General features: G+C 43.9%; 1 protein-coding gene across 2 annotated transcripts in view; it reads right to left on the reverse strand.

The window, feature by feature from the left end:
• LOC137421829 (EMILIN-1-A) overlaps positions 1-22,966 on the reverse strand; it is a 32,824-nt gene continuing 9,858 nt past the window's right edge. For both annotated transcript variants that reach the window (XM_068108263.2, XM_068108264.2), the window contains exons 2-7: positions 18,209-18,334; positions 16,947-17,167; positions 9,150-11,153; positions 8,739-8,951; positions 2,672-2,797; positions 1-1,489 (exon numbers count right to left, since the gene is read on the reverse strand). In XM_068108263.2, coding sequence (XP_067964364.2) covers positions 1,146-1,489; positions 2,672-2,797; positions 8,739-8,951; positions 9,150-11,153; positions 16,947-17,167; positions 18,209-18,334 — 3,034 coding nt within the window. In that variant the 3' untranslated portion in view covers positions 1-1,145. The remainder of the gene's footprint in view (positions 1,490-2,671; positions 2,798-8,738; positions 8,952-9,149; positions 11,154-16,946; positions 17,168-18,208; positions 18,335-22,966) is intronic.

Below are 22,966 nucleotides of genomic sequence, written 5' to 3' on the forward strand. Positions count from 1 at the left end.
AACGAACAATCTTATGCCAGTGAAGCATAATTGTAATATAATCAACAACCATCTGGAATGTCAACAAAACACTTTCATGTTTGCACGATCCCATTTCCGGATTTGAGAACCTGGATGACTTGTTGGTTCTGTAAACGACTACAATACATTTACAACAACAGTACAAGAATCGTTCCTTCTTCATTCACTTCAATCCCAACCCAACCACCCATCCACCCACCAGTCACCTTATTTTCCTTCATACATCCACCTTTATTCCCAATAAGTATTTCAAGTGTTGATTGTTCTGATAATTCACTCGATCTACTACAAATCTTTCAGCTTTTCGTACAACTTTGAAAAGGCACAATATTTTTTGTCGAACTTGTCAATGTGCTGGTACTGTATTTACATCGATTTAGCAGCTCGCAGCAACAACGCCGATGGGAAAGTGTTTACTGCTCCCGCATGAGGTGGCCACCACTGTCATGTGGTATCTGCAAAGGTTTACAATTGTTTTCCACATGTCCTGCATTTCAGGGAACTGTACATTGCCAGAAAGTTCAGTGTTATCAAAATGGAGCTTGCTTTGTTCTTTTATTAATTAATTAATTATCATCTGGATCCTGGAGTTCTTCAGCAATCCTATTTGCATGGCGACGCTTGACCCATGGGAAAGCAAAGGGGAATTTCAAGGCAAAACGAAAGCATATGAGTAAAAATGAATACAAAGGAACTATTTCGTTTGAAAATATATTAAACTCGGTGTACTTAGTGATTTAAGGGGCTTTGCTGTTGATTCTTCTGGAATAAAAGGTACTTCGGAAACGATCTGATGCTCGTACAGCATATTGCATCTGTATTCCGTCAGCGTTGTAGACGAGTGACCAGCACTGCGACCGGTCGGTATGTTATGTACAGAATTAGAGTTAGCACCCATGAGTAATCTCCGGTTGTTGCAATAGGAAGCAGACAGAGAAACACAATGGCCTTGTTTCACCAGCTTCATGAGAACATGTCAATCATGCGAAGCCACAAAGGCAATCTGCAGGTCCGTTTTCCAAGAAATGAAAGACGGCGTGGACAACATATTCCTGTTTATGTCCAGCCTCGTGCACCCGTGAGCAATCCGTGACGTTTTGTGAGGATCGTCTCTCAACTCCCGGTCACCGAGTCGAAATGCTCGCGTCACTGTTGTAAATGAGGGCGACGCTGAAAGTAGAGTATGGTTCATGTGACGTGTGTAGTCGTCCGCTCACTAGCTCCAGGAAAAGAGAATCTCCCGCGGACAGCTCGAGCACAAGATGCATTACCGCAGCACCACCTTTCGGTCGATCGACCCGTCGCGGTCCAGGTGATTTCTCGATCTCTTCAGGGCGTGGGCCGTCCGAGTCGAGGTAGATGAGTGGCGAATCGCTACGACTCAAGATGGCGAATATTGTACTGCTGGTCTCTGGAACGAGGACTGCACCCAGAAGGTAACGGCCCGCAACTGGCGCAGTAAAAACCCCTGGAGGATGGAAATGAAAGACAACAACGGCTCAAAGGAGACTTGGTTACAGATAAACAATCTCAGGGTTTTGAGTTGTTCCTGCTGGAAAACACATTCCAGGAAACTGTTTATGGAAAGGAAAAACAAAGTTTACTGTCTTGCTGGGGAGAAGATGCAGATATTCAGCTTCAATGGCACCATTAGTTCTGCTTCATTACATGACATTACAGGAGCTATTTCTTTGTTGCATGCAGGTGAAACATTTAAAACTACAACAGCACTCGGTAGAGCGCATACCTCCATCAGGCAAAAAAGTTTACATTTTCTATCCCACTGATAGGCCGGATCTGAACCAAAATCTAACCAGATTATTCTTGTCACCTACCCAACCCATCCACCAAGTTTTGTCATAACTTGGCCACAACTGTTTTATATATCGTGCTATATATAGTTTTTGGCTGTATTTCTCAATGGTGAAGAATCACTTAAAAAATGTAGTATCCGGATCTTCATCAAAATGTAAACAAATGGTCCTTGCCATATACCGAACCTGTCCACCAAGTTTTGGCCGAATCGTGATATGACAGGTAAAAATAGGGTAGGTTCAAATAATGAGGTGCTAACTTGGATACAAGACGAACAATAAAGAGCAATCAGAGATTGCAGACCCTCGCCAGGATGTGTTTTCAGTGGTTTTTAAGGCTTTTATGTTAAAAACAAATATGGCGGCCGAACCACGTGACCAATGACGTCATCATTTTTTTTTTCCTCCACCGATTTATCCCTAGATGACGCTCAAGAAATTTCATCTTGATCGGACGAAGTTTTGTACTTGTCGAATTATGACGTCATAATGGAGGCACCTATGACATCATCATTAACATATTTTATTCCCCATGAAGAGTTCTTTACAATGAGCCATGTCTCAATTTTTTCTATGTGGTGCTTTCGGAGATATAGAGGTGCAAAGATTTTCGTTTTTTCCAAGATGGCGCCCATGTCACGTTACCTATGATGTCATAATTATCATTAAACAATTCTACAGGTGGAGTTGTACCTATGGTGGAAATTTCGTGTCAATCGGACCAACGGTTGCCAAGAAAATCATATTTATTATTTGCGGACAAGCAGACAAACGGACCCAAATGCATTGCCCTCTCCTCCTACGAGGGTAATAAACAGGTAATGCGATCTACTGACCTGTCTGTGGATTGTAATGGTTTCCGTCGTTCAAAAGGACGTTTGTGAAGCGTATGATCTTCCCCTCCTGCTGTGGTTCTTGCACAGCCGCTGTGAAAGCCACCCAACGGGAGATGGCGTCTTGTCCTGCCGGAAAACCCCAGAAAAAAAATGTTTCAAGTATTTTGTATAAGGCTACCAAGACGACTACTACTACTACTACTACTACTACTACTACTACTACTACTACTACTACTACGTGCTCTGCGAGAAGGAAGATTCAGAGCTCCCAAAGATTACAATGGGTAGTTTGCCGTTGCCTTCCCAATGGTATTTAGGGCAGGAATTTGGAATCTGGCCAGGCTGTCAGAGATAGCTCTTCGGGGATTTTTAACATCCACCAACTAATATTGGCAGATAGGACGCCAGGCTCAACATCCATCCGAGGTACGACACAAACTTTGATGAATGTCCCTGCCCCTGAAACTCCAGGATGGTAATTGATAATAATTGGTCGAATTGGAAGGGTAGACAACTCAGAGGTGAGTACGTATACTTCTACAACTAGGTTATCCCATCAGCTCTATATAAGACGATTAAAAAAATTATATATTAACAAATATAAGGTAAAATAATCTCCTCGTTGCGACCAGATCCTTCTTGTTTACAAGGCATTCATTTGCAATTCAATTTCGGTATAATGAAATGATATTCAGGTCAACTCCAGTAATTCAATCAAAATGGAATTTCACAACTTGATGGAATCCCGTGGAGAGGTTGTTGTGGTGTAATACTTGCTTTCTCAATAAGGAAGGTTATTTCGACTGAGGGTAACTTTAGGTCACTCCATAAGGTTCTCAATACTTGTATGTCCATTCTTAGGTAAGCCAGAAAACATGACATTTCAAATCTCAAGGTTAAACTTCTGCACCAAGCTCCTTCCTGAAAGATGTGGTGCTGTGCCAGGTACGCAAGAATGCCTCAACCAGATATTTGCCCACAAGTCTTGTTCCTAACCCACCCTGCTCTGTTCCCGTCTTACTCCCCCACAGACACTGTCTATCAAACTTCGTGTCCTTCACACTGGAAATCTGTCGAATTCAACGCTGCTTCAGCACCCGGCCCAGATGCCATCAGTTCCCATTCCCAATCCCTGCTCTATTGCTGATTGCTTATCTGTGCTCTTCAGCCTGCCCTTCTTCTTTGTCTAGCTCGAGCTCATCTGCCTGGAAGTCAGCAAACATCACTCCCATCCACGATGAGGTGCAAATAATGGTCTCAATTACAGATCAGTAAGCTTACAGTTATTATCAGTCATTGAATCCATCATTGATGCTGATGTCAAGTATTTCCTCATTTCAAACTACCTGATCTCTGCCCATCAGTTCGGATTCCACCCAATCACTCGACTCTGAATGTGCTGCTACGCCTTTCTCAACAATGAAGGTTGGAGGCCCTAAATCTCAATCAAGATGTCAGGAACATCTCATTAGATATACCTCGGGCATTCAGCAAAGTACTTTTATGCCCTCAGCCTGTTCTGCTTGTTAAACTCTCTGCCAGTGGCATACCTGGCAACCTGACATTTAAACTTTCTCCACTCACACAGTCAATGATCTGCTATCAATGGAACAAACTCTCTCCGCTCCTCTCCCAGCGTAGGCTGGAGTTCCCCAACTCGGTCTTGGTTCCAGTCTTGTTCCTCGTCCACATAAAATACTTCACCGATGCTCTCGAAAACCTCTTTCTTTTTTGCAGATGGCTCTATGTTATGCTGTACAGCATCTCTTCCGACAGACAGGCAGAAAGCAACTGTGGTCAGTCTCTGTAGATCTGAAATTGATTTTACACTATGTCAGTGTGATAAATGGAACATGTATTTCATTCTCGGGAAATCTCAGTCTCACATTGTTGCTCTGGCAAGATTGTTAATCGAACCCATTTTCCACGGTCAGCTGGTGGAAGAGGTTCACTCTCTTGGACGTCTAGGTCTCGCCATCAGCCGTGACCTTTCCTGGGCTGACCACTTCACAAAGATGGCTTCAAAGCCAGCCACAGGCTGGGTAGCTTCAATCACTTAAAATCATTCCTTGATAAACCAGAATTACTCAGGACTTACAAGGCCTTTGCCCATAGATGAAAGGTGTACTGCTCTGTCCTATGGAGCTAATGGCAAAATTATTTTTGGGACGTTCATGGTTTAACTCACATATGATTTATTGAATGTGGGTAAAGCAAAAATGGTAGGTATGACAGTGACATGTTACACAAATAAGTGAGACAAGCAATATGCCTCCAATAGTCAGGTATGCTGAGGTGTTGGGAAGTCATAAATCATCGTCCATTTAGTCCACATTTGTCACCTTGTGATTTTCACCTTTTCTTACAATTCAAAGAACATCTGTATGGCATTAAGTTCACTAGCAACGGTACCCGCCCAATTGGGAAGCCCAAATGAAAAGGAAAAATATCAGAAATTGAAGGCTTTTTATTTTAAACGATTCATATAAACATCCGTTGAATCTTATCACACGCAAATCATCAAAATCTAAACAGTACGTGGCGCCCATTTTGAAAAAAGATTGAATTCTGCAAAACGGAAGCGGCCGCTACACGTCTTTCTCAGTCGCACGTTTATGTGTGAAGAGTGCGCGCCGAATCTGTAACACGGAAGCGGCCGCGACACCTGTTTCTCAGTCGCTCTGCACACGCTGCCGTGTTTCTTCGGAGCCACACGTTTATATAGGAAGAGTTCGTCAGGAGTCGATCTACTCTCTCCTGGTACGTAGAATTTCAACAAAAGCCACATCACTGTTCATATCGGTAAATATTATTCCATAGTGTTTGGAAAAGTTGGAAAATTGGAAAACTTGGAAAATTGGGAAAAAAATTGGAAAAACAATATAGCCGATTTTACTCCAAGGGGTCCCAGGAATACCCACCCAAAATATCGTTGCGATCGGTTGAGCCTTTTTTGCGTTACCTTCGAACGGATGGACGGACATTTTGGTGAATTATAGTAAGACGATGATGGAAAAACATGTCAATTTAAATGACTGTGTATCTATACAAGGATTTCTCAGCAGATGGCTTCGAGGCTCTACAACATTGATGGGACCAGGTGTGTAGGTGTACCTGGGAAGTTCCTTGAGAAATAGGTGAAGTTTCATCAATACCGCTTTGCTTTTTGATTTTTCTGTAATTAAAAGTGTGCATCATGAATGCCCTGCCCCAATACCTGTAGATGTTTACCTTCATAAGGCTGGTACAATATCCTAGAGGAATGCACACTCATCATCCTGGTCTTTCACAGGTAGTCCTATTCATCAATGTTTGCACCGTTCCTCGGATGGACATTAAACTTGGATGTCCCATCTGCCAGCATTAATTGATGGATGTTAAAGATCCCAGGGTGTCTTTCGTGAAGAGTAGGCCAGTTGTCAGCGGCACCCTGAACAAATTACAAACACCTGCTCTCACCGACTGGGGCGAACGTCAGGCTGGGCCAGCAGGTTCATGAAAAACTTGGGGCAAAAACCTTCCCCGGCCAATCACACAAGGTGGGAATAATTGTGGCCGTTTAAGTGTTAACACGCACTCTAGGATTCCAAATGAATACATATACAGTGATGGCTGTTCTTCATAGCAGACATGACACCATGACAACCAATCACATGTGACATGTGAACACCTTGATGCATGTTTAGGAGCTGCAGCTCAAACAGCAACTACACTCTGAGAATACCAGGCCACTTGCTTTGTGCAATTTAGCGAGGAATTTGTAATTTGTTCAGAGCGCTGATGATAACTCACTTACACTTCATCAAAGGACGCCTTGGGATCTTTAAAGTCCATAAACCGATGCTATCAGACAAGACACCCAGCTTAATGGGCATCCAAGAAACAATGCACTCATTAATAGCCCGCCTGCCAAGTACCAATCCCATCACAGTTTATAATATCCGGGTAGACAGACTAGAATTGAACGCAGACTAGACAGCTCAAAGGTAAGTGAGCTTCCTCTGCACCATCCTGTCAGAACATAATATACAGTACATACTACAAATACCATACCACTTACCTCACACTGTAGTGCAAATGACCTAGCAGGCCCATTTGTATGTCCATATGTATGTCATTTGTATGTATGACATGTATGACATTTGTATGACATACATATGACATTTGTATGTATGACATTTGTATGTCAAACTTAGTGAACAAAAACGATCATTGTAACAAACCCACCTTGTGCTCTACGTTCTACCCTAGTAACCAATGAAATCATTTAAAATGTATTGCTTTTAATGCTTCCGTAGTTTAATAAAATGTAATTGTGTCATATGTTACTAGCATGGGCTATCCGGCGGTGCCCGTGGGGGGCGGAAGGGAGATAGCCTGCGGAGCTTTTGATTTCAAGACGTGCTGAACATTGGAAAGCTATGGAGTTATTGGCCTCATGGTGGTTACCTTTTGCCTGCGGGCCAGCGGCAGCATTGCAGACCCCACATCCCAGCTTAAAACCTTGCCCAGATCCTGAGGTACCCACACCCAAAATGTGGGGCCTCTGGGTGCTGCGGTTCGGCCATGAAAGATTAACGTAAAAAAACAAACACCCACACTCTTGTATTGTGGAAGATGTGGCCTCATGACGTTCTTCCATTAAACTCATGTAATGGATGCAAATACCAATTTTGTTTCATCAATGTGGAGCAGATAAAGACCATTTAAAAAGGAGGCTGATAGAAAAATTAAATTATTTAAAAAGAATTTGGTACAGAAAAATAGAATTCAACCTTTAGGACCCATACAGGTGTTACCAGTAAAGTTTGATGGTAATTCTTTGTTTTTCCCAATTTTACATCATTGTGCTCATGCAGCATGCTGCGCCCTCGTATGGACTCCCCGCTGCAACACTACTCGTTTTCCAAGGTGCGTACGTACATCGTCATGACACTGCTGAGTCAAAGTATACAAATGGCAAAAGATTTGTTTTGCGAGCATCGAGGTTTGATATTCTAGATATGAATGAGGATAGTCTCGTGCTACAATATTTAGCTATTTAGACACTGTCTTGAGACCAGTGTATTGATTAATCTGTTTTTAAAATTACTCTCACGAGAAGGTGATAAAACAGGTATTGATGAGAACAGTGAAAAACTGAAAACTACATTTTTTGCAGGATCTAAGGCTCGTCGAGGAGCTGCCACACACACGTCACACACATGGACACGCAAACGAATACAGGAGACTACACAGGATCGTTAGACGAGACAAATACAGCCACTGAGCTTGGGGGAGTACCGTCACTTCCCAGGACACACTGGGTACCAGCAACGTCACAGTAATGGTGCTTCCTTTCTCAAAAGAAGGACTCTTTAGGAGCACCCTGAGGGAAATCCAAAGGGTCCATAAAACCACCCTTTAGGGGTAAAAAAAACAATATTTTGCTGCTATGGAGGGTTACTACCTGAAACGTCAGCTTCTCCTTGCTTCCCACGGCTGTTAGCATACCTCAACAAATGTCCTGTTGATGTCATCCATTGTTCTACCTGTCCGCCGATGCAGATTGGCACTCACCTTCTCGAGCAAGATTGTTCTTCACCCAATTCCCATCTACTTTTCTTAAACCTCCTCTTCCCTCCTTCCCATCACACCATTCATCCATTAGTTTATGATGTCCTTGTCTCACTCTTTCTGTTTCGTCCCCTGTCTGTCTGTGAACCTGCTCTGTTGCCCTATGTGAGCCAATATATTCCTGCACTATAAAAATCTAAAATCTAAATGTTATGTCTTATGACAAGGGCAGGTCTAACCCCCCAATTAGAATGGCACTGGTACACTAATTTGTTTGAAAGGAAAGGATGAACTGACGACATGTGTGTTATTTTTCCTCCAATTGTTCGCAAGCAATTCAGCTCGTCATATTTCCCTTTATCTCAACAGCAGGAGAGAAGAGGCACTTCACATGCACTAAAGCTTTCTGTTGACATTTACCACTCATATATGACATACATACACTAACACTTTGGATGAAAAACAACATAGCAAAAATAACTAAAAAGCAAACAATCAAAATGAACCTCACCCGGAGGTCCGCGGGGTCCTGGAAGGCCCGCGACCCCAGGAATGCCCTCCAGACCCATTTGGCCTGGCTCGCCCTTTGTGCCTGAACGTCCTCCCAAGCCTTGCTGTCCAGGAGGCCCGGAAGGTCCAGGAAGACCCGGAAGACCCGGCTCTCCGACTAGGCCGGGCAGACCCATTGGGCCAGAGGGTCCAGGCTTTTTAGCTTCTTTAAGATCTGTGCATGTGGTATAGCAGAATGAATGTGAGAAAAAGTGAGGAATGTTGAATTTTTATTCTATAATAATTTAATTTATAATAATAAAGTGGTTGAAAAATCATGCACTGAACCAGCAATAACCTTTCTCAATCTTTAGGAAGAAATATAAAAGTATCAACAAGTCAGCAACAATGGGACCATCATCTCATGACTTACCCTTAAGAATATCCTTAAAGTCGTTACCAACATGGTCTAGGGAATTGTTGATTCGGGCAAGACGTTTGTCCAGGTAAACGTGCAGCTTGTCAACTCGGTCGCCCAGTGTCTTGCTTTCATGACAACAGGTAGTCATGGAATTGCCAAGACCTTTTATCCGTGCATTCAGCCGGGTCACATGGTCACCAAGATCAGCTTCAAGTCGTTGCAGGATTTTCCGAAGACCATCGAGCTTCTCACTTGCCTCCTCAAGGGCTCTGATGCGATGCTCCAGCTCATCTTTACACACCTGGCCTTCTGATTCAATGCGGCCTTCTACATGATTCAAGCCACCTTCCAGCCCCGCTAATGCTCGACTCTGGCCTCGTACCACTTTGTTCTGCTCAGCAACTCGCTCTCGTACCCAGGAAATCCGCGCACTCAGCCCAGCGCCAACTTCTTGCACTGTCTCGTTCACTTTAGTGACTGCAGCGTCACATTTGGATATTGAGTGGTTGATATTGGTGAGTGATTTTTCAAACTCCACCATTCTATCTCCAATGCCATCCAGCACCACCCAGATCTTTGCCAAGCTTCTATCACTCTCACTTCCTCCTCGGACGCTGGTCACATGTCGGATAGTAATGTTGAGCGACCGAATCCCGTGCCGATTTTCTGTAACTGTATCACCTATTGTAACTATTTTTGGGAACAATTCATCACGTAGAGACACAATAGCATTGGTGCAACTTTTTGGGCAGCGACCGCCTCCTGGTCTATCTAACCGTGCACCACCATGATGCACCTGGCCTGTGAGGTGAGTTAGGTTTGTGGCTATCTTCGTATTTTCACGTCTCAGTGTTCCAATTTCAGACATTAGTCGGTTCAAATCTGATTGGAAACGCCCGATCTCATCTTCCCAGCGTGTTCTATCATCCTCAAGAGCACGCAGTCTTCCTTCCAGTCCTTGAATCGAGGGGTCTGGGAAAGCCGACCAGCCAGGCGGAGGTTTTTCCCGAAGAGACTCGATTGAGTCCCAGAGTTTACTCAATTCCTCACGGTGAGCGGTTGCACTGTGCTGAGCCTCTTCCTGCCGGAGAACTGCCTCACCTCCAACCGCGCTAAGACACTTGTCATGGGCGCGACTTGTCGATTCTTCAACACGTCGCAAGGAAGCGTTGATCCGTTCTTCAATTTCATTAAGCCCCGCTCGTAAATCCCATCCTGTAACAGTGTTCCCTGGACCATTTGTTTCATGCTCCAGTGTGCGCACCTCGACTGAAAGAGTTGCTAGGCGTCTTTCGGCCTTTTCTAGTCTTCGCCTGAGTTTAACTGCATCTTCACAGCATTCTTCCCGACTTGCACTATTCAGGCTTTTCAGTTGCCTATCATAATGATCTCGCCAGCCTTGTCTTTCATCCCTGAGTCGTCTCAGTGCCAGATCACTTTCAGCCTGCCTCGCTCGAAGCTCCTCCAACTCAGCCCTGCATCCACAACTCCCTGCACTGACACGTGGTGGTGACAACAAATTGGAACGAATCTCATTGATAATGTCACCGCGAAGCTGCAGTAGACGCCTGTCCAGTGCTCCAGACTCGAGGCTTGTTTCAACGACTGCGTCTGCACCATCCGCACCTTGACCCGGAAAACCGCCATGATGTCGGTCTCCAAGCTCTTTGACAATAGAGTTAATACGAGCATCATGGTCTGATAGTGTACCCCTCAGGTGATCCAGGGCCTTTCCCTTACGTTGCAATGTAACATTGACCTCATGGAGGCCTCGAAGGAGGTTGGATGATGATTGGGATGGTTGGTGACCCCCGTGCCCTGTGAGACCGACATCCCCCGGACGGAATCCATTGAGGTTGTTGTTGTAGGTGTTTATGAGGTTGCGCAAGTGATTCGAGTCCTCATTGAAAGCACGCTGCAGGTTGGACAGAGTGTGTTGCAAGCCGTTGACAGTATGAGTTAGCTGACGGACGTCCCCTTCCAATGAGTTTATCTTTTCTCCACCAAAGTTTCCACCTGCGAACAGCACCACACATCAAATCATCTCCTCAGTGGGCCCTCATTGCCATACAGTTGTGAATGATTGCTGTATTTTGTGATCTAATCATTTTACTGTGATTTACCTGACTCAGAACGGTTAAAGCGTGATCTGCTATGATTTTGAGATGTTGGTGGTTCAAACCCGTTCCTGGCCAAGTAATAACAAACACTTTCAAAACGGTACGTGATACTTCCTTGCTTGACGCTCAGCATTGAAAAAGGATAAATAATTAATGGACAAACGACCATAGGTTGGCAACCATTGCGCAGGTTTGACGGGCCTAATGGCTTCCTCCTGCGTTGAAGTTCCTTATAAGGGATGGTAGGCATATTGAGCAACAGAGTGCAAAGAGAAAGTTGCTTTCGGTTATCTCATGGAGCACGGCCTGAATTCTTAAACTTGATTCCAGGAAATATTTCCAATGCCAACGTTTGCGAGCTGCCCACTTCCCAAAATAAACCCAAAGCCTTGGCAACGAGAATCACTGTTAAATTTCAAAATGATACAATAATGACATCATGTTGGCCAGCCTACTCACTGTCTGTACACGGCTTCAAGATCACGAGATTATTTTGCATACATCATATAAACATCAAGGACGTTAAATGAAATACCAATGCACTTTTATATGAATTACAGTGCTGGAGGAAGACTCCTTGCTGATAGAAACGTCGGCCTTGAGCTTTAACCTCGGCAAAAACGTATAGTCTGTATATTGCAAGAAGACTCTTTTGATGTTTGCGTGGTGTGTGTTTAAAGGGAGTTAATGGATCGAAAGGGTCTGAGGTGGCTGAAGGGTGTAAAGGTCAAGGGTCTAAGTGGTCTAAGAGATCGAAGGGGTTCAGAGGGTCTAAAGTGTCTATGTGGGATCTATACGGGGTCTAGGCGTCTCAAAGGTATGTATGTTCCAATAGTAGTTAGGGTCTAAAGGGGTATAAAAGTCTAACAGGTCTCTGGAGTCAACGTGTGTAAGCGGTCAAAAAGGTCTAAAGGGGTCGAAGCAGTTCTAAGGGTATAATGGCCGTAAAAAAACCACCTTTAGAGGCCATTTTTCCCCGCAAAGCGGGGGTTGGCCTTTTTCGGGAACTGTGGTTGTTGTTGTTTTTCGGTCCCCTTTTTGAAGCAATGTTTTACGGCCGGATGCCCTTCCTGACGCCAACCCTTTTTGCCGCCTTTAACGACAAGCAGGCCGTAAGAGGTCTAAAATATCTAAAGGGGGTCTAATTGGGTCTAAAGGGTCTGCAGGTCTAAAGGAGGTAAAGATCTGAGGAGTCCAAAGGGTCTGCAGGTCGAAGAGGTCTAAAGGAGGTAAGGATCTGAGGGGTCCAAAGGGTCTATCGGGGTCCAAAGGGTCTATAGGGATCTATAGGGGTCCAAAGGGTCTACAGAAATCCAAAGGATCGAAACATTTAAAATGTACACGACAATAGGCGTAGTCGTGGTGTAAGTGACGTTCAAACTGTACATAATAAAGAGACTTTAAGTACATAGTGTAACCTTTTCCAGAGACAGACAGACATGAACGGCTTTTTATAGAATAAATTATCATTTAACATAATAACAGGGGTATGCATGCCTCTGAACATTTCATTGGTTGTAGTATAGTTTTGACTGAGACTATGGCAGCCATTATTTTATACTAACATGATGAAGCACCTCTCGTAATCGCTTGTTCAGTTTGCCGAGCGGCTAGGTGAGCGGCTTGGAAAGCGCTTGATACGGAACGACTGGCTTGGAAAGGGATATCAAGCCGTTTGCGAACGGAACACACCCCCAGATATCAGTCCATGATCAGGAACTACTTAATTTCAATCTAATGTTCTTTTTCGAACACTCAAACACGATTCGAAACATAAATCGAACACGAATCTGCACTTTAGCAGTACTTTGGCTCTGAATTTGGCAAATTGTATGGAATCTCATCCACAACGTACATGTGCAGAGGAGCAAGGTTATTGTTTTAGTCTGATTGTTTCGCAGTCAAACAAAATTGAAAATCATTCCAAACAGGAACCTTACTGTTTGAGGGATGTCATAAAGGACACAAACAACAAGCACGAAGAACGAATATGTAACGTGTTAAATAAGGTGGTGTAAAAGATGGTGCAACAACGGCGGTAAACTCCCAATTAAATTTTCTTCTTCAGCCATTAAAACCTTTATTTTACTTCAATTTAATTACATAATTGAACACTGTAGAACACAAATTGCCTCGTTTGCACTTCCAAAAATATCCAGTTTAGCAGTACTTGGACAACATATTCCGGAATTTTACACCACCTCGACCAATCAGGTTTTCCGCCCGCGCATTGGGGAACATCGAGATTCAGGCAAAATCGTGCCTTGTAGGAAATATAGATCGTGCTCGGAAAAACAAACAAAAGTAATTGTTGAAAAGACCATTTCCACGACCTTTTTCTCAAGACTGCGCAAGGGTAAGATGTTCGATGGACTCGAGTTAGGCCATTCACTGCACAGCAGGAGACATCGTTTTGCAATAACTTCTGTGTGTCTGTGTTTGTGTGTCTGTCCGGGCCATAAGGTTTTTACCATTTGAGTTTTGCCATCAATTTTTCAACAAAGCTTTATCTATCTATAATTCCAGCAATCTCTGTGTGTCTGTCTGTGTGTCTGTGTGTCTGTGTGTCTGTGTGTCTGTGTGTTTGTCTGTGACCGCTGTTTCTCGACAACCACGGGTCCGATATACTTGAAACTTGCCAGGTATATTGCTGGGGACCCGAGGATGTGCCTTTTCAAGGTTTGTAATTAATCGGACAAGTACCTACCGAGCTATGTCCAAAAAACGCTTCAACCAATCAGAGAGCAGCGAGCTATCACGTGTGCCGAACCGTTAATGCAATGCAAGCGTTAATGCGTTAATGCAAGGCTTTTCTTTTTTTCCCTCTTCTCTTTCTACTTTTCCTTGCGATTAAATTGCAAACAGCCAAAATACGTTGGCGCTAATTGAATAATTGGCCATTAACACTAAAATAATCGTAACTGCGATATGCCAACTTCCGGACAGTGCAGCCTTCCATGTTGTTGTTGTTTGCAGCAGCTGTTTGCAGCAAGGCAAGGCTTTTCTTTTTTTCCCTCTTCTCTTTCTACTTTGCCTTGCGATTAAATTGCAAACAGCCAAAATACGTTGGCGCTAATTGAATAATTGGGCATTATGTTTTACAACTAATAAAAACGAATTTGCGATTCATTCGCTTTCCTGCGCGTTTGTGTACGCGATGGCGATTTCTTTACCAAACTCCGGAAGCCGTTCGCTTTGGACCGAACCATTGCATGTAAATAGAGGGGGGGGATTGTCACCACTCGCAAGCCGTTCGCTTTGGACCAAACCATTTCATGTAAATAGGGGGGGGGATATAATTTTAGATATATATATAGTACGGGCATGCCCTAGTTAATATAATATGGAGAAGGCAAATTAATAATTTGGTCAAAACGTCAAAAGGTCAAAGGTCGGCATCACATAAAATCGTCAATTTTCATCCGATTGACCTGAAATTTTAAGAATTTGTATATTGGGTCACTGAATTGGTTTACCAATCAAAAGCTAGAAGCTGATTTTTTTATTTTTTTTAGATCTAAAGTTCAAAGGTCAAGGCTGCATAAAATCATCAATTTTAATTTTGTATTTTCTATGCCTCCGCCGTTTGGGATCCTAGGATCCTGGGTTCGAATCCCGGTCGATCGCTGAATTAACGCCAGGGGGGTTGACTCAGCCTGTCATCCTTCCGAGGTCGGCTAATTGAGTACCAGCTTGCTGGGATGAATGATCCTGGTGTGTACCCCGGTTTAGAATAGGTACACCGTATCCCTGCGCATCGTAAGAGGCGACCAAGGGTTGGCATCAGGAAGGGCATCCGGCCATAAAACATTGCCTCAAACAGGGAACCATGATTGTCATGGGGCCCGCAAGGCTAACCCCCGCTCTAGCGGGGTAAAATGGCCTTAATACGATCATTCATTATATGCCTCTGCCGACGAAGTCACCGGAGGCATTATGTTTTCAGGTTGTCCGTCCGGCTGTCCGTCCGTCCATGATTGGTTTTCATTACCACGACAACTTGAGACCGGCTAAAAGGATCTTCGTCAAACTTGGTACACTTATTGAAAATGATGTAAAGATGAACTGATTAGATTTTGGGGTCAAGATGTCAAAGGTCAAAGTCTGTAATAGGTCTATAACTTGAGAACAGCCAAAGTTATCTAATTCAAACTTAGTACAGCTATGTATAATGATGTAAAGATTAAGTGTTTAGATTTCGGGGTCAAAGGTCAAATGTGTAATAGGTCTATAACTTGAGAACAGCCTTTAGTGATCAAATTCAAACTTGGTACAGGTGTGTATAATGTAGTAAAGATTAAGTGATTCAATTTTGGGGTTATAGGTCAAAGGTCAAAGGTTAAAGTCTGTAATAGGTCTATAACTTGAGAACGGCTAAAGTGATCTAATTCAAAGTTGGTACAGATATGTATAATATTGTTAAGATTAAGTAATTAGATTTTGGGGTCAAAGGTCAAATCTGTAATATGTCTATAACTTGAGAACGGGTGAAGTGATCTAATTCAAACTTAGTACAGGTATGTATAACGATGTAAAGATTAACTGATTATATTTTGGGTTCAAGAGGTCAAAGGTTGAAGGTCAAAGTCTGTAATAGGTCTATAACTTGAGAATGGCTAAAGGGATCTAATTCAAACTTGGTGCAGATATGTATAATGATGTAAAGCCAAAGGTTAGAGGTCATGTCAGGTAAAAATGTGAGAACTTGTGAACAGCTGAAGGGATTTAAATTAAAACTTGCTGCAGGTATGCATAATGTTGTAAACATGAACCGATTAAATTTTGGGGTCAATAGGTCAAAAGTCAGAGGTCATGTCAGGTCAAAATGTGTTAACTTGGGCACAGCTGAATGGATTGAAATCAAACTTGATACAACAACAACATGCATTTTAAAGGCCATTTTCCCTGCTAGAGCGGGGGTTAGCCTTGCGGTCCCCATGACAATCTTCTCCATTTTGCCCTATTTTCTGCATCTCTCCTTGTTAACCCCCTTGCCCGCATTTCTTCTTCCACCATCTTTAGCCAAGTCTTTCTCAGTCTTCCCCGTCCTCTGCTTCCTTCTACATTCATTTCCATCACTCTTCTCAACCAGTCACTTTCATCCTTCCTCAACACGTGACCAAACCATCTCAACCTGTTCCTCTTCACAGCATCAATCACAGGCTCTATTCCCATCATCTTTCGCAATTCATCATTTGTCTTCCTCTCTCTCAACGATACTCCGCACATCCGTCGAACCATTCGCATTTCCACCCTTTCCAACCTTCATTGCTGCTCAACGTTCATTACCCATGTCTCGCTCCCATAAATCATAACACTTCACACATGAAGCATACACCTTTCCCTTCAGCTTCAACGACACTCCCCTCATCATCAGCACGCCATCATCAGCACTCCCTACACGAGTTTGAAATCAAACTTGATACCAGTATTATAATGATGTAATAATGTGGACGGAGGCATATCGGTCGACGTCGTCACGTCGAAGAGTGCCGTTCTTGTTTTAAAACTGTTTTCGTTATTTTGAGCATATGGAAGAAGAAGACGTGTGAATAAAAACGGATGCCGACGGGCTTTGCATTTTAAGTTGCTTTCTCGTTTAATAGCTGATGGAGATGACAACATATTTAATAATATATTTTGAACTGCTTACGTTAAGATCAAGACATTGGCTCAAAGGCTTTCTCACCTGGGTTCCGATGATTTGGCAGGCTGGCTGGTCTACCGGGCCCAGGTATGATATCCCCGTGCGAAATTCCAGGCCGAGGGGTGTGTGTTACAGGTACAGTTGGATGTTCAGAGACACGGATCAGGCAGTTGTGACCGCTATAACCAGGACAGCATCGCCACTCCATCTCGTTCACCTTTTTGTACGCGATCTTGTAGCGTGGGCGAACACACATGCGGTATCTAGTGATGTCGAGGAAGGAGCATTGTTGAGAATTATTACAATTAACGTACAGGCAAGAACGAGCTGTCATTTCACCATCATCATTATCAACACCAATGTAGCATACTCTTCATAGAGCGGTGCTGCTGCTGAAGCATGTCTTGGGTAATGGTTGTGCTGGGTGGTTTGCCGTTGCCTTCCCAGCAGTCAGTCATAGCAGGAATTTTGCAATTTGGCTAGTTCAGGCTCTGTCGCCGGTGATAGCTCCTAATTTGACGAGGTCCCACTCTTCACGAAGGACACCGTGGGATCTTTAACGTCCACTAACTAATGCAGGCAAATGTGACGTCTATAGTTTATCGTCCATCCGAGGGACGGCACACACACACACACACACACACACACACACACACACACACACACACACACACACACACACACACACACACACACACACACACACACACACACACACACACACACACACACACACACAGATGTTTATCGCTCTGCCTGCGAAACACCAGGGTGAAAGTTAATCGTTGCTTCGAGATTCAAACACAGTCTAGATAACTCAGAGAAAAGTGCTTGCATCTCTCAACCATTCTGAAAGTCCAAGCTGTCATTTGCATGGGCATAAAAAATGGCTCGAGACAATTTGGTAGAGGAAAGGTTTCCTCTGTACTCCATAAGTCCACCAGGTGGCGCTATCAACATGCAGCTCAGAAGTTGTTAATCAAGCTACAGTATCTGTATGTAGTTAAAAATTGGATACAAAGTCGAGGTTCATGGAATATGTGGGTCATAGTTTTCCCAAAGTTGACTCATAAACTTATGAAAATCCACCAGATCATTGGGCATTGCCCCCATTTGGTAGTGGTCCATGGCAATGCGTCATTGTCGGTGCAGAAACCTTTTAAATGATCAGTTTACACAATCACACAGCAGACGCTCCGCTCGTGGAAAGTCATGTCCAATGAGCTGGTTATTCTGGGTGTCCTGTCTCGAAGGATATTTTTAAATCACATATAAATATTTTTCCGAAGCGTCATTTTGCTTACGTGAGAACACGTGGGCACGCATACTGTCCCCAGGCGCACGGCTGGTACTCGGCCTTGGCGAACCTTTGCACGCCATCCTCCACGACGCACGAAACTGTCCGTGACACTACAAACGCACACCAGTTCCTGCGCACACACAAAACACACACCTGTCACGTGACCACCGATTCACCCGACCGTCCACATGGGAGTATCATCAGAACCCCCCTCTCTACACTCTACACGAGGCTGATGGAAGGGACAAAACACGCTGGACAAGGTCCCCATTGTCTGCAGCACGACTTCATTGGTAGAGTTCAACTTAACATCTGGACTTGGACATTGTGAACAATGGAGCAAAACAGCTGTCTATATATATATGGCTCTAGACTATACTATACTATAGTAATAACCAGACGATACTCTGGGATAGTCAGGGCCCTGATGGATATTTTGGTTCAAATTCTTCCAAAAGCATCAAATTTGGTGCAGATGTTGCCCATGCCATACTCTTTCGATTTTTGAAGGGCGCCAAGGGCGGTATGATCCGGGGACCATACCGGTCCATCCCGCCATGTCACCTGACCTATGACGTCATAATTAGGATATGCATCCAATCACATGGCGTACTATAAGTGGTCAAAGTTCAAAATGAATCGATCGAAAAATGAAGGCAGGGATCCATTTTAAGGTTTTCATAAAATCCAATATGGCCGCCAGGTCACATGACCTATGACGTCATATTTATGACATGTATACATGAACCCGGATCATGATCGCACAAAAATTAAACACAAGGATATGGCATACAGTTCATAAAACATCAAAATCCGTACCTTTGTAATTAGACGGATGAACTGCATATGCCTGAAAATTAGGAAATAGACATGTAAATATTTCCTCTAATTGTCAAAAATAAGGTCAGAGTTCGATTACCCAACCCAGAAACATAAAATGGTGAACCTCGCGTAAATCTTGACAAAAAACTCAAAAACCGACATGTTTGACTCAAAAATGACCTTTAGGATGACCTTGAGGGTTGACCTTGACCTCAAATCATCAAAATAACATCATAATTGGATTCCTCGACCTCGGAAACCCCTGAAAAGTGGTATCATACATGATTCCAACCCTTTTGGTTATTTAACTGATTTTCCTCTAATCCGGGTGGCGGCCATTTAGTATTTCGCCAATATGGGGCCCCCGGGGGGGGGGGCGCCCGTTTTGGCGCCCGTCAAAAATCGAAAGAGTATGGCATGGGCAACATCTGGGCCAAATTTGGTGCTTTTGGAATAATTTGAACCAAACGGCCCCAAAATATCCCTAAGGGCCCTGACTAGGAAGACAATGGCAAACCACCTAGTAATAACCCGAACCATGCAAGAACTGCTTCGATCAGCATGATTGAACATGAACCTGCCTCAGAGCAGAACACCACAATATGAACCCAGTACCAATTAATATACCATACTGTACCATGTAAACTATACCATACCGTACTTGTATGTAGTACAGTATATTATAGCCGGCGAAGCCGGTGTTGTGAATGAACGCATACGTATTATGTGTAAAAACCAGATTTTGCTGGATCCTTTGAGAATTTCGAAGCTTTGACGCACCAAATCGCTCCATGGAGGCCGCCATCTTGCGGATGCGGAAGTATGCATAAAAAATTGCGAAGAGTTCAATAGGAGTTTGTTTCACCCGTCTTTGTTTGATTCACAATCTTATGCACCTCTAATTTGTAATTAAAATACTTTAAAACCAACCTCGTTCCCCTGGGCCTGCACGGGCCCTGGTTATCCTCAGGCTCAGCGAAAATCTTCACCAAACACCGGAACCAATGAGATTCGAGCATTTGAAAAAATATTTCAAAAAAGCTTATTACCGCGTTTCGGAGGGTGAAAACGGCGTCAAATATTCTAAAATTGACGAAGAATTATTTTTTAGAAATCTCGCGGCCATAGGGGATAGTTTTTCATGGCCGGAAATATCCGAAGTTGAGACGGAAATAGTGGCAAGAGGCTTTGGCTTCGCCGGCTCATTGCGGCTTTGCAGTAGGGTCATATTACTATGTAAATTGTAAATGCTATAATATACTCCACTACATTATACTGTACTGCACCATAACTACACAATAGTGACGATATGATACAACTGACAAAAACAGATTATTGCAGACGAATGTCGCCATATTGCTACACCATGCAAAATCTCATGGGAAGTTGATTGGTTGCAGATTAACACCGCCATATTGCTACACCACGCACGCAAAATCTCTTGGGGAGTTGATCGTTTACAGACGAACGGCGCCATATTGCGAAACCACGCTAGGCACTAGGCAAGTCATGAATGCATGATGATGAAAAAACTATTTGCAGATTTCTGAGGGAAAATGGTCAACAAAAAAGTTCTGTTACTTCGGTCAAATTTGTGTTTGTACTCTCCTTAAAAGTGAAAACTGCGCGACAATAACCAATCATATTAATTGGTAAGTCGAGCCAAGTTGTATTTGTGGGAGATGTTCTAATGACCTTTTATACATTATCAAATCCCGTTTACACGCATCTCGAGATTTCAAGGTCAGGGGGGTCATTCACTGTTTCACCTTAGTGGGTGTGCGAATGATATGGCTCTGTCCAAGGATCTTAACATGCCCATCACACTCGCTATGATATTGTTGCAGTTTTCCAAAGCCCGTTCCCTTACAAAGGGGAGATTAAGCCCCTTTTTCTCTCTGGGTCTTCGAACCACGAGACTGAGTCGCCACTTCCGGGAAGACGTGGAAAAGGGTCTCAGGACAATTTCGCACGTACCTTGAGTACCCATGCTGCAGCGGCAGTGGGGACTGAGTCTCGCACGAGCCACGCGTAATTGAGTACACCCGAGCGGATGGCGTACCACGTGACCCGTGCTGTTACCTTTCTTATAGAACCCGATCAGAGCGATCTAATTCGTACCACGCTAAGCCAATGATGGAAAACACAAGACGGTCGAATCAAAGGAATAACACGATTTAATGATTATTTACACAATGTACAATGATTCGGTAGAAGAAGAGACACAGGGCAGTCTTAATCAGTCGTACTTATTTCCCCAGACAATGGGCCCACTTACACACACAGGGAGATGAAGGAAGAATGTTCACGCGCCGAACGCACCTGCTTTGGTCGCTCCAGGAACAGCTCACCCGGCGTGACCCTCTGGCGGTCACAGCACGTATCCCGGCGAAGGCAGGCAGGCAGGAAAATCCTCACGGCGCGTATATCGGCAAAGGCAGGCAGAAGGAAATACGCGCGTCTGTGGCCCGGCGCGGGTCATCTTTACAGCGTGATTAATACTGCGCAGAGCGTGGGGAGCAGGGCAAGTTCGTATCCGCGCGTCTCCTCTCGTAACTTCGGCTCATAACTGAGAACTCAACTCAAGTATTCTGCCAACTCTAGCTCATAACTGATCTGAGGTGGGGGCTCTGGGCACAGGGTTATATTGCCCCGCCCTAGCCCGAATTGAATGTTCCAAACTCCGCCTTTTGCTGCAGTGGTAAGTCACTCCCCTTGAGCCCTGATTGGCGGCTCGCGCTTACCGTCGGTTCCTCCTCCGCCTTCCTTCGGCCTTGGTCGACTTGTTCAGGCCTGCCTCGTGGTATTTCGTGCCAAAACCAAAAGCATCGAGGCATCCTAAGAGGACCTAATTCTCATTATCCTACTCAACACAAAACTAAACACAGGAAAGGTCTACGCTTACATTTACTAAGAAATAACTGAGCTTAAACGAGGCTACATGTTGTCGTGTAACTAAACTAGGAGGGGAAATTAACCTTTCTTATAAAAACACAAAACCGCAACAATATGATAGATTTAAATCAAAACAAACAGAAGAACAAAAACCCTAGAGTTCGGTTTGTGAGCACACACCAACAAACGCAAGGAGCCGTAAAGGATGAACCATACCGGAACCACCCTCACATCACACGAGAGGTTGTGGGCAAGTGGGCGTGGTGAACCACCTCAGACAGGATAAATTATGTTAACTAGCAACGGTACCCGCCCTATGGGCGGGGCTTCAATTGGGAAGCCCAAATTAAAAGGCAAAATATCAGAAATTGAAGGCTTTTTTATTTTAAACGATTCATATAAACATCCGTTGAATCAAATCACACGCAAATCATCAAAATCTAAACAGTACATGGCGCCCACTTTGAAAAAAGATTGAATTCTGCAAAACGGAAGCGGCCGCTACACGTCTTTCTCAGTCGCACGTTTATGTGTGAAGAGTGCGTGCCAAATCTGTAACACGGAAGCGGCCGCTACACCTGTTTCTCAGTCGCTTTGCACACGCTGCCGTGTTACTTCGGAGCCGCACGTTTATATCGGCGCCCGCGGAACTACGTAACTTCCGGTTAGTGCACCCTTCGCGCCAACAGTCACGTGATTGGATACGTTGAAAACAAACCACAAAAGGGCACGTGTTACAGCTTACTTCCGGTAGTCTCGCCCTCATCTATAGAAAGAGTTTGTCAGGATTCGATCTACTCTCTCCTGGTACGTAGAATAAACAGTATTTGTAGAATTTCAACTAAAGCCACATCACTGTTCATATCGGTAAATATTATTCCATCGTGTTTGGAAAAACTGGAAAATTGGAAAAATTGGAGAAACAATATAGCCTATTTTACTCCAAGGGGTCCCAGGAATACCAAAATATCGTTGCGATCGGTTGAGCCGTTTTTGCGGTACCTTTGAACGGACGGACGGACATTTTGTGAATTATAGTAAGATG

The sequence above is a fragment of the Myxine glutinosa genome, chromosome 2 (genome assembly GCF_964187855.1).
Source record: "Myxine glutinosa chromosome 2, kmMyxGlut1.1, whole genome shotgun sequence".
Classification (NCBI taxonomy): domain Eukaryota; kingdom Metazoa; phylum Chordata; class Myxini; order Myxiniformes; family Myxinidae; genus Myxine; species Myxine glutinosa.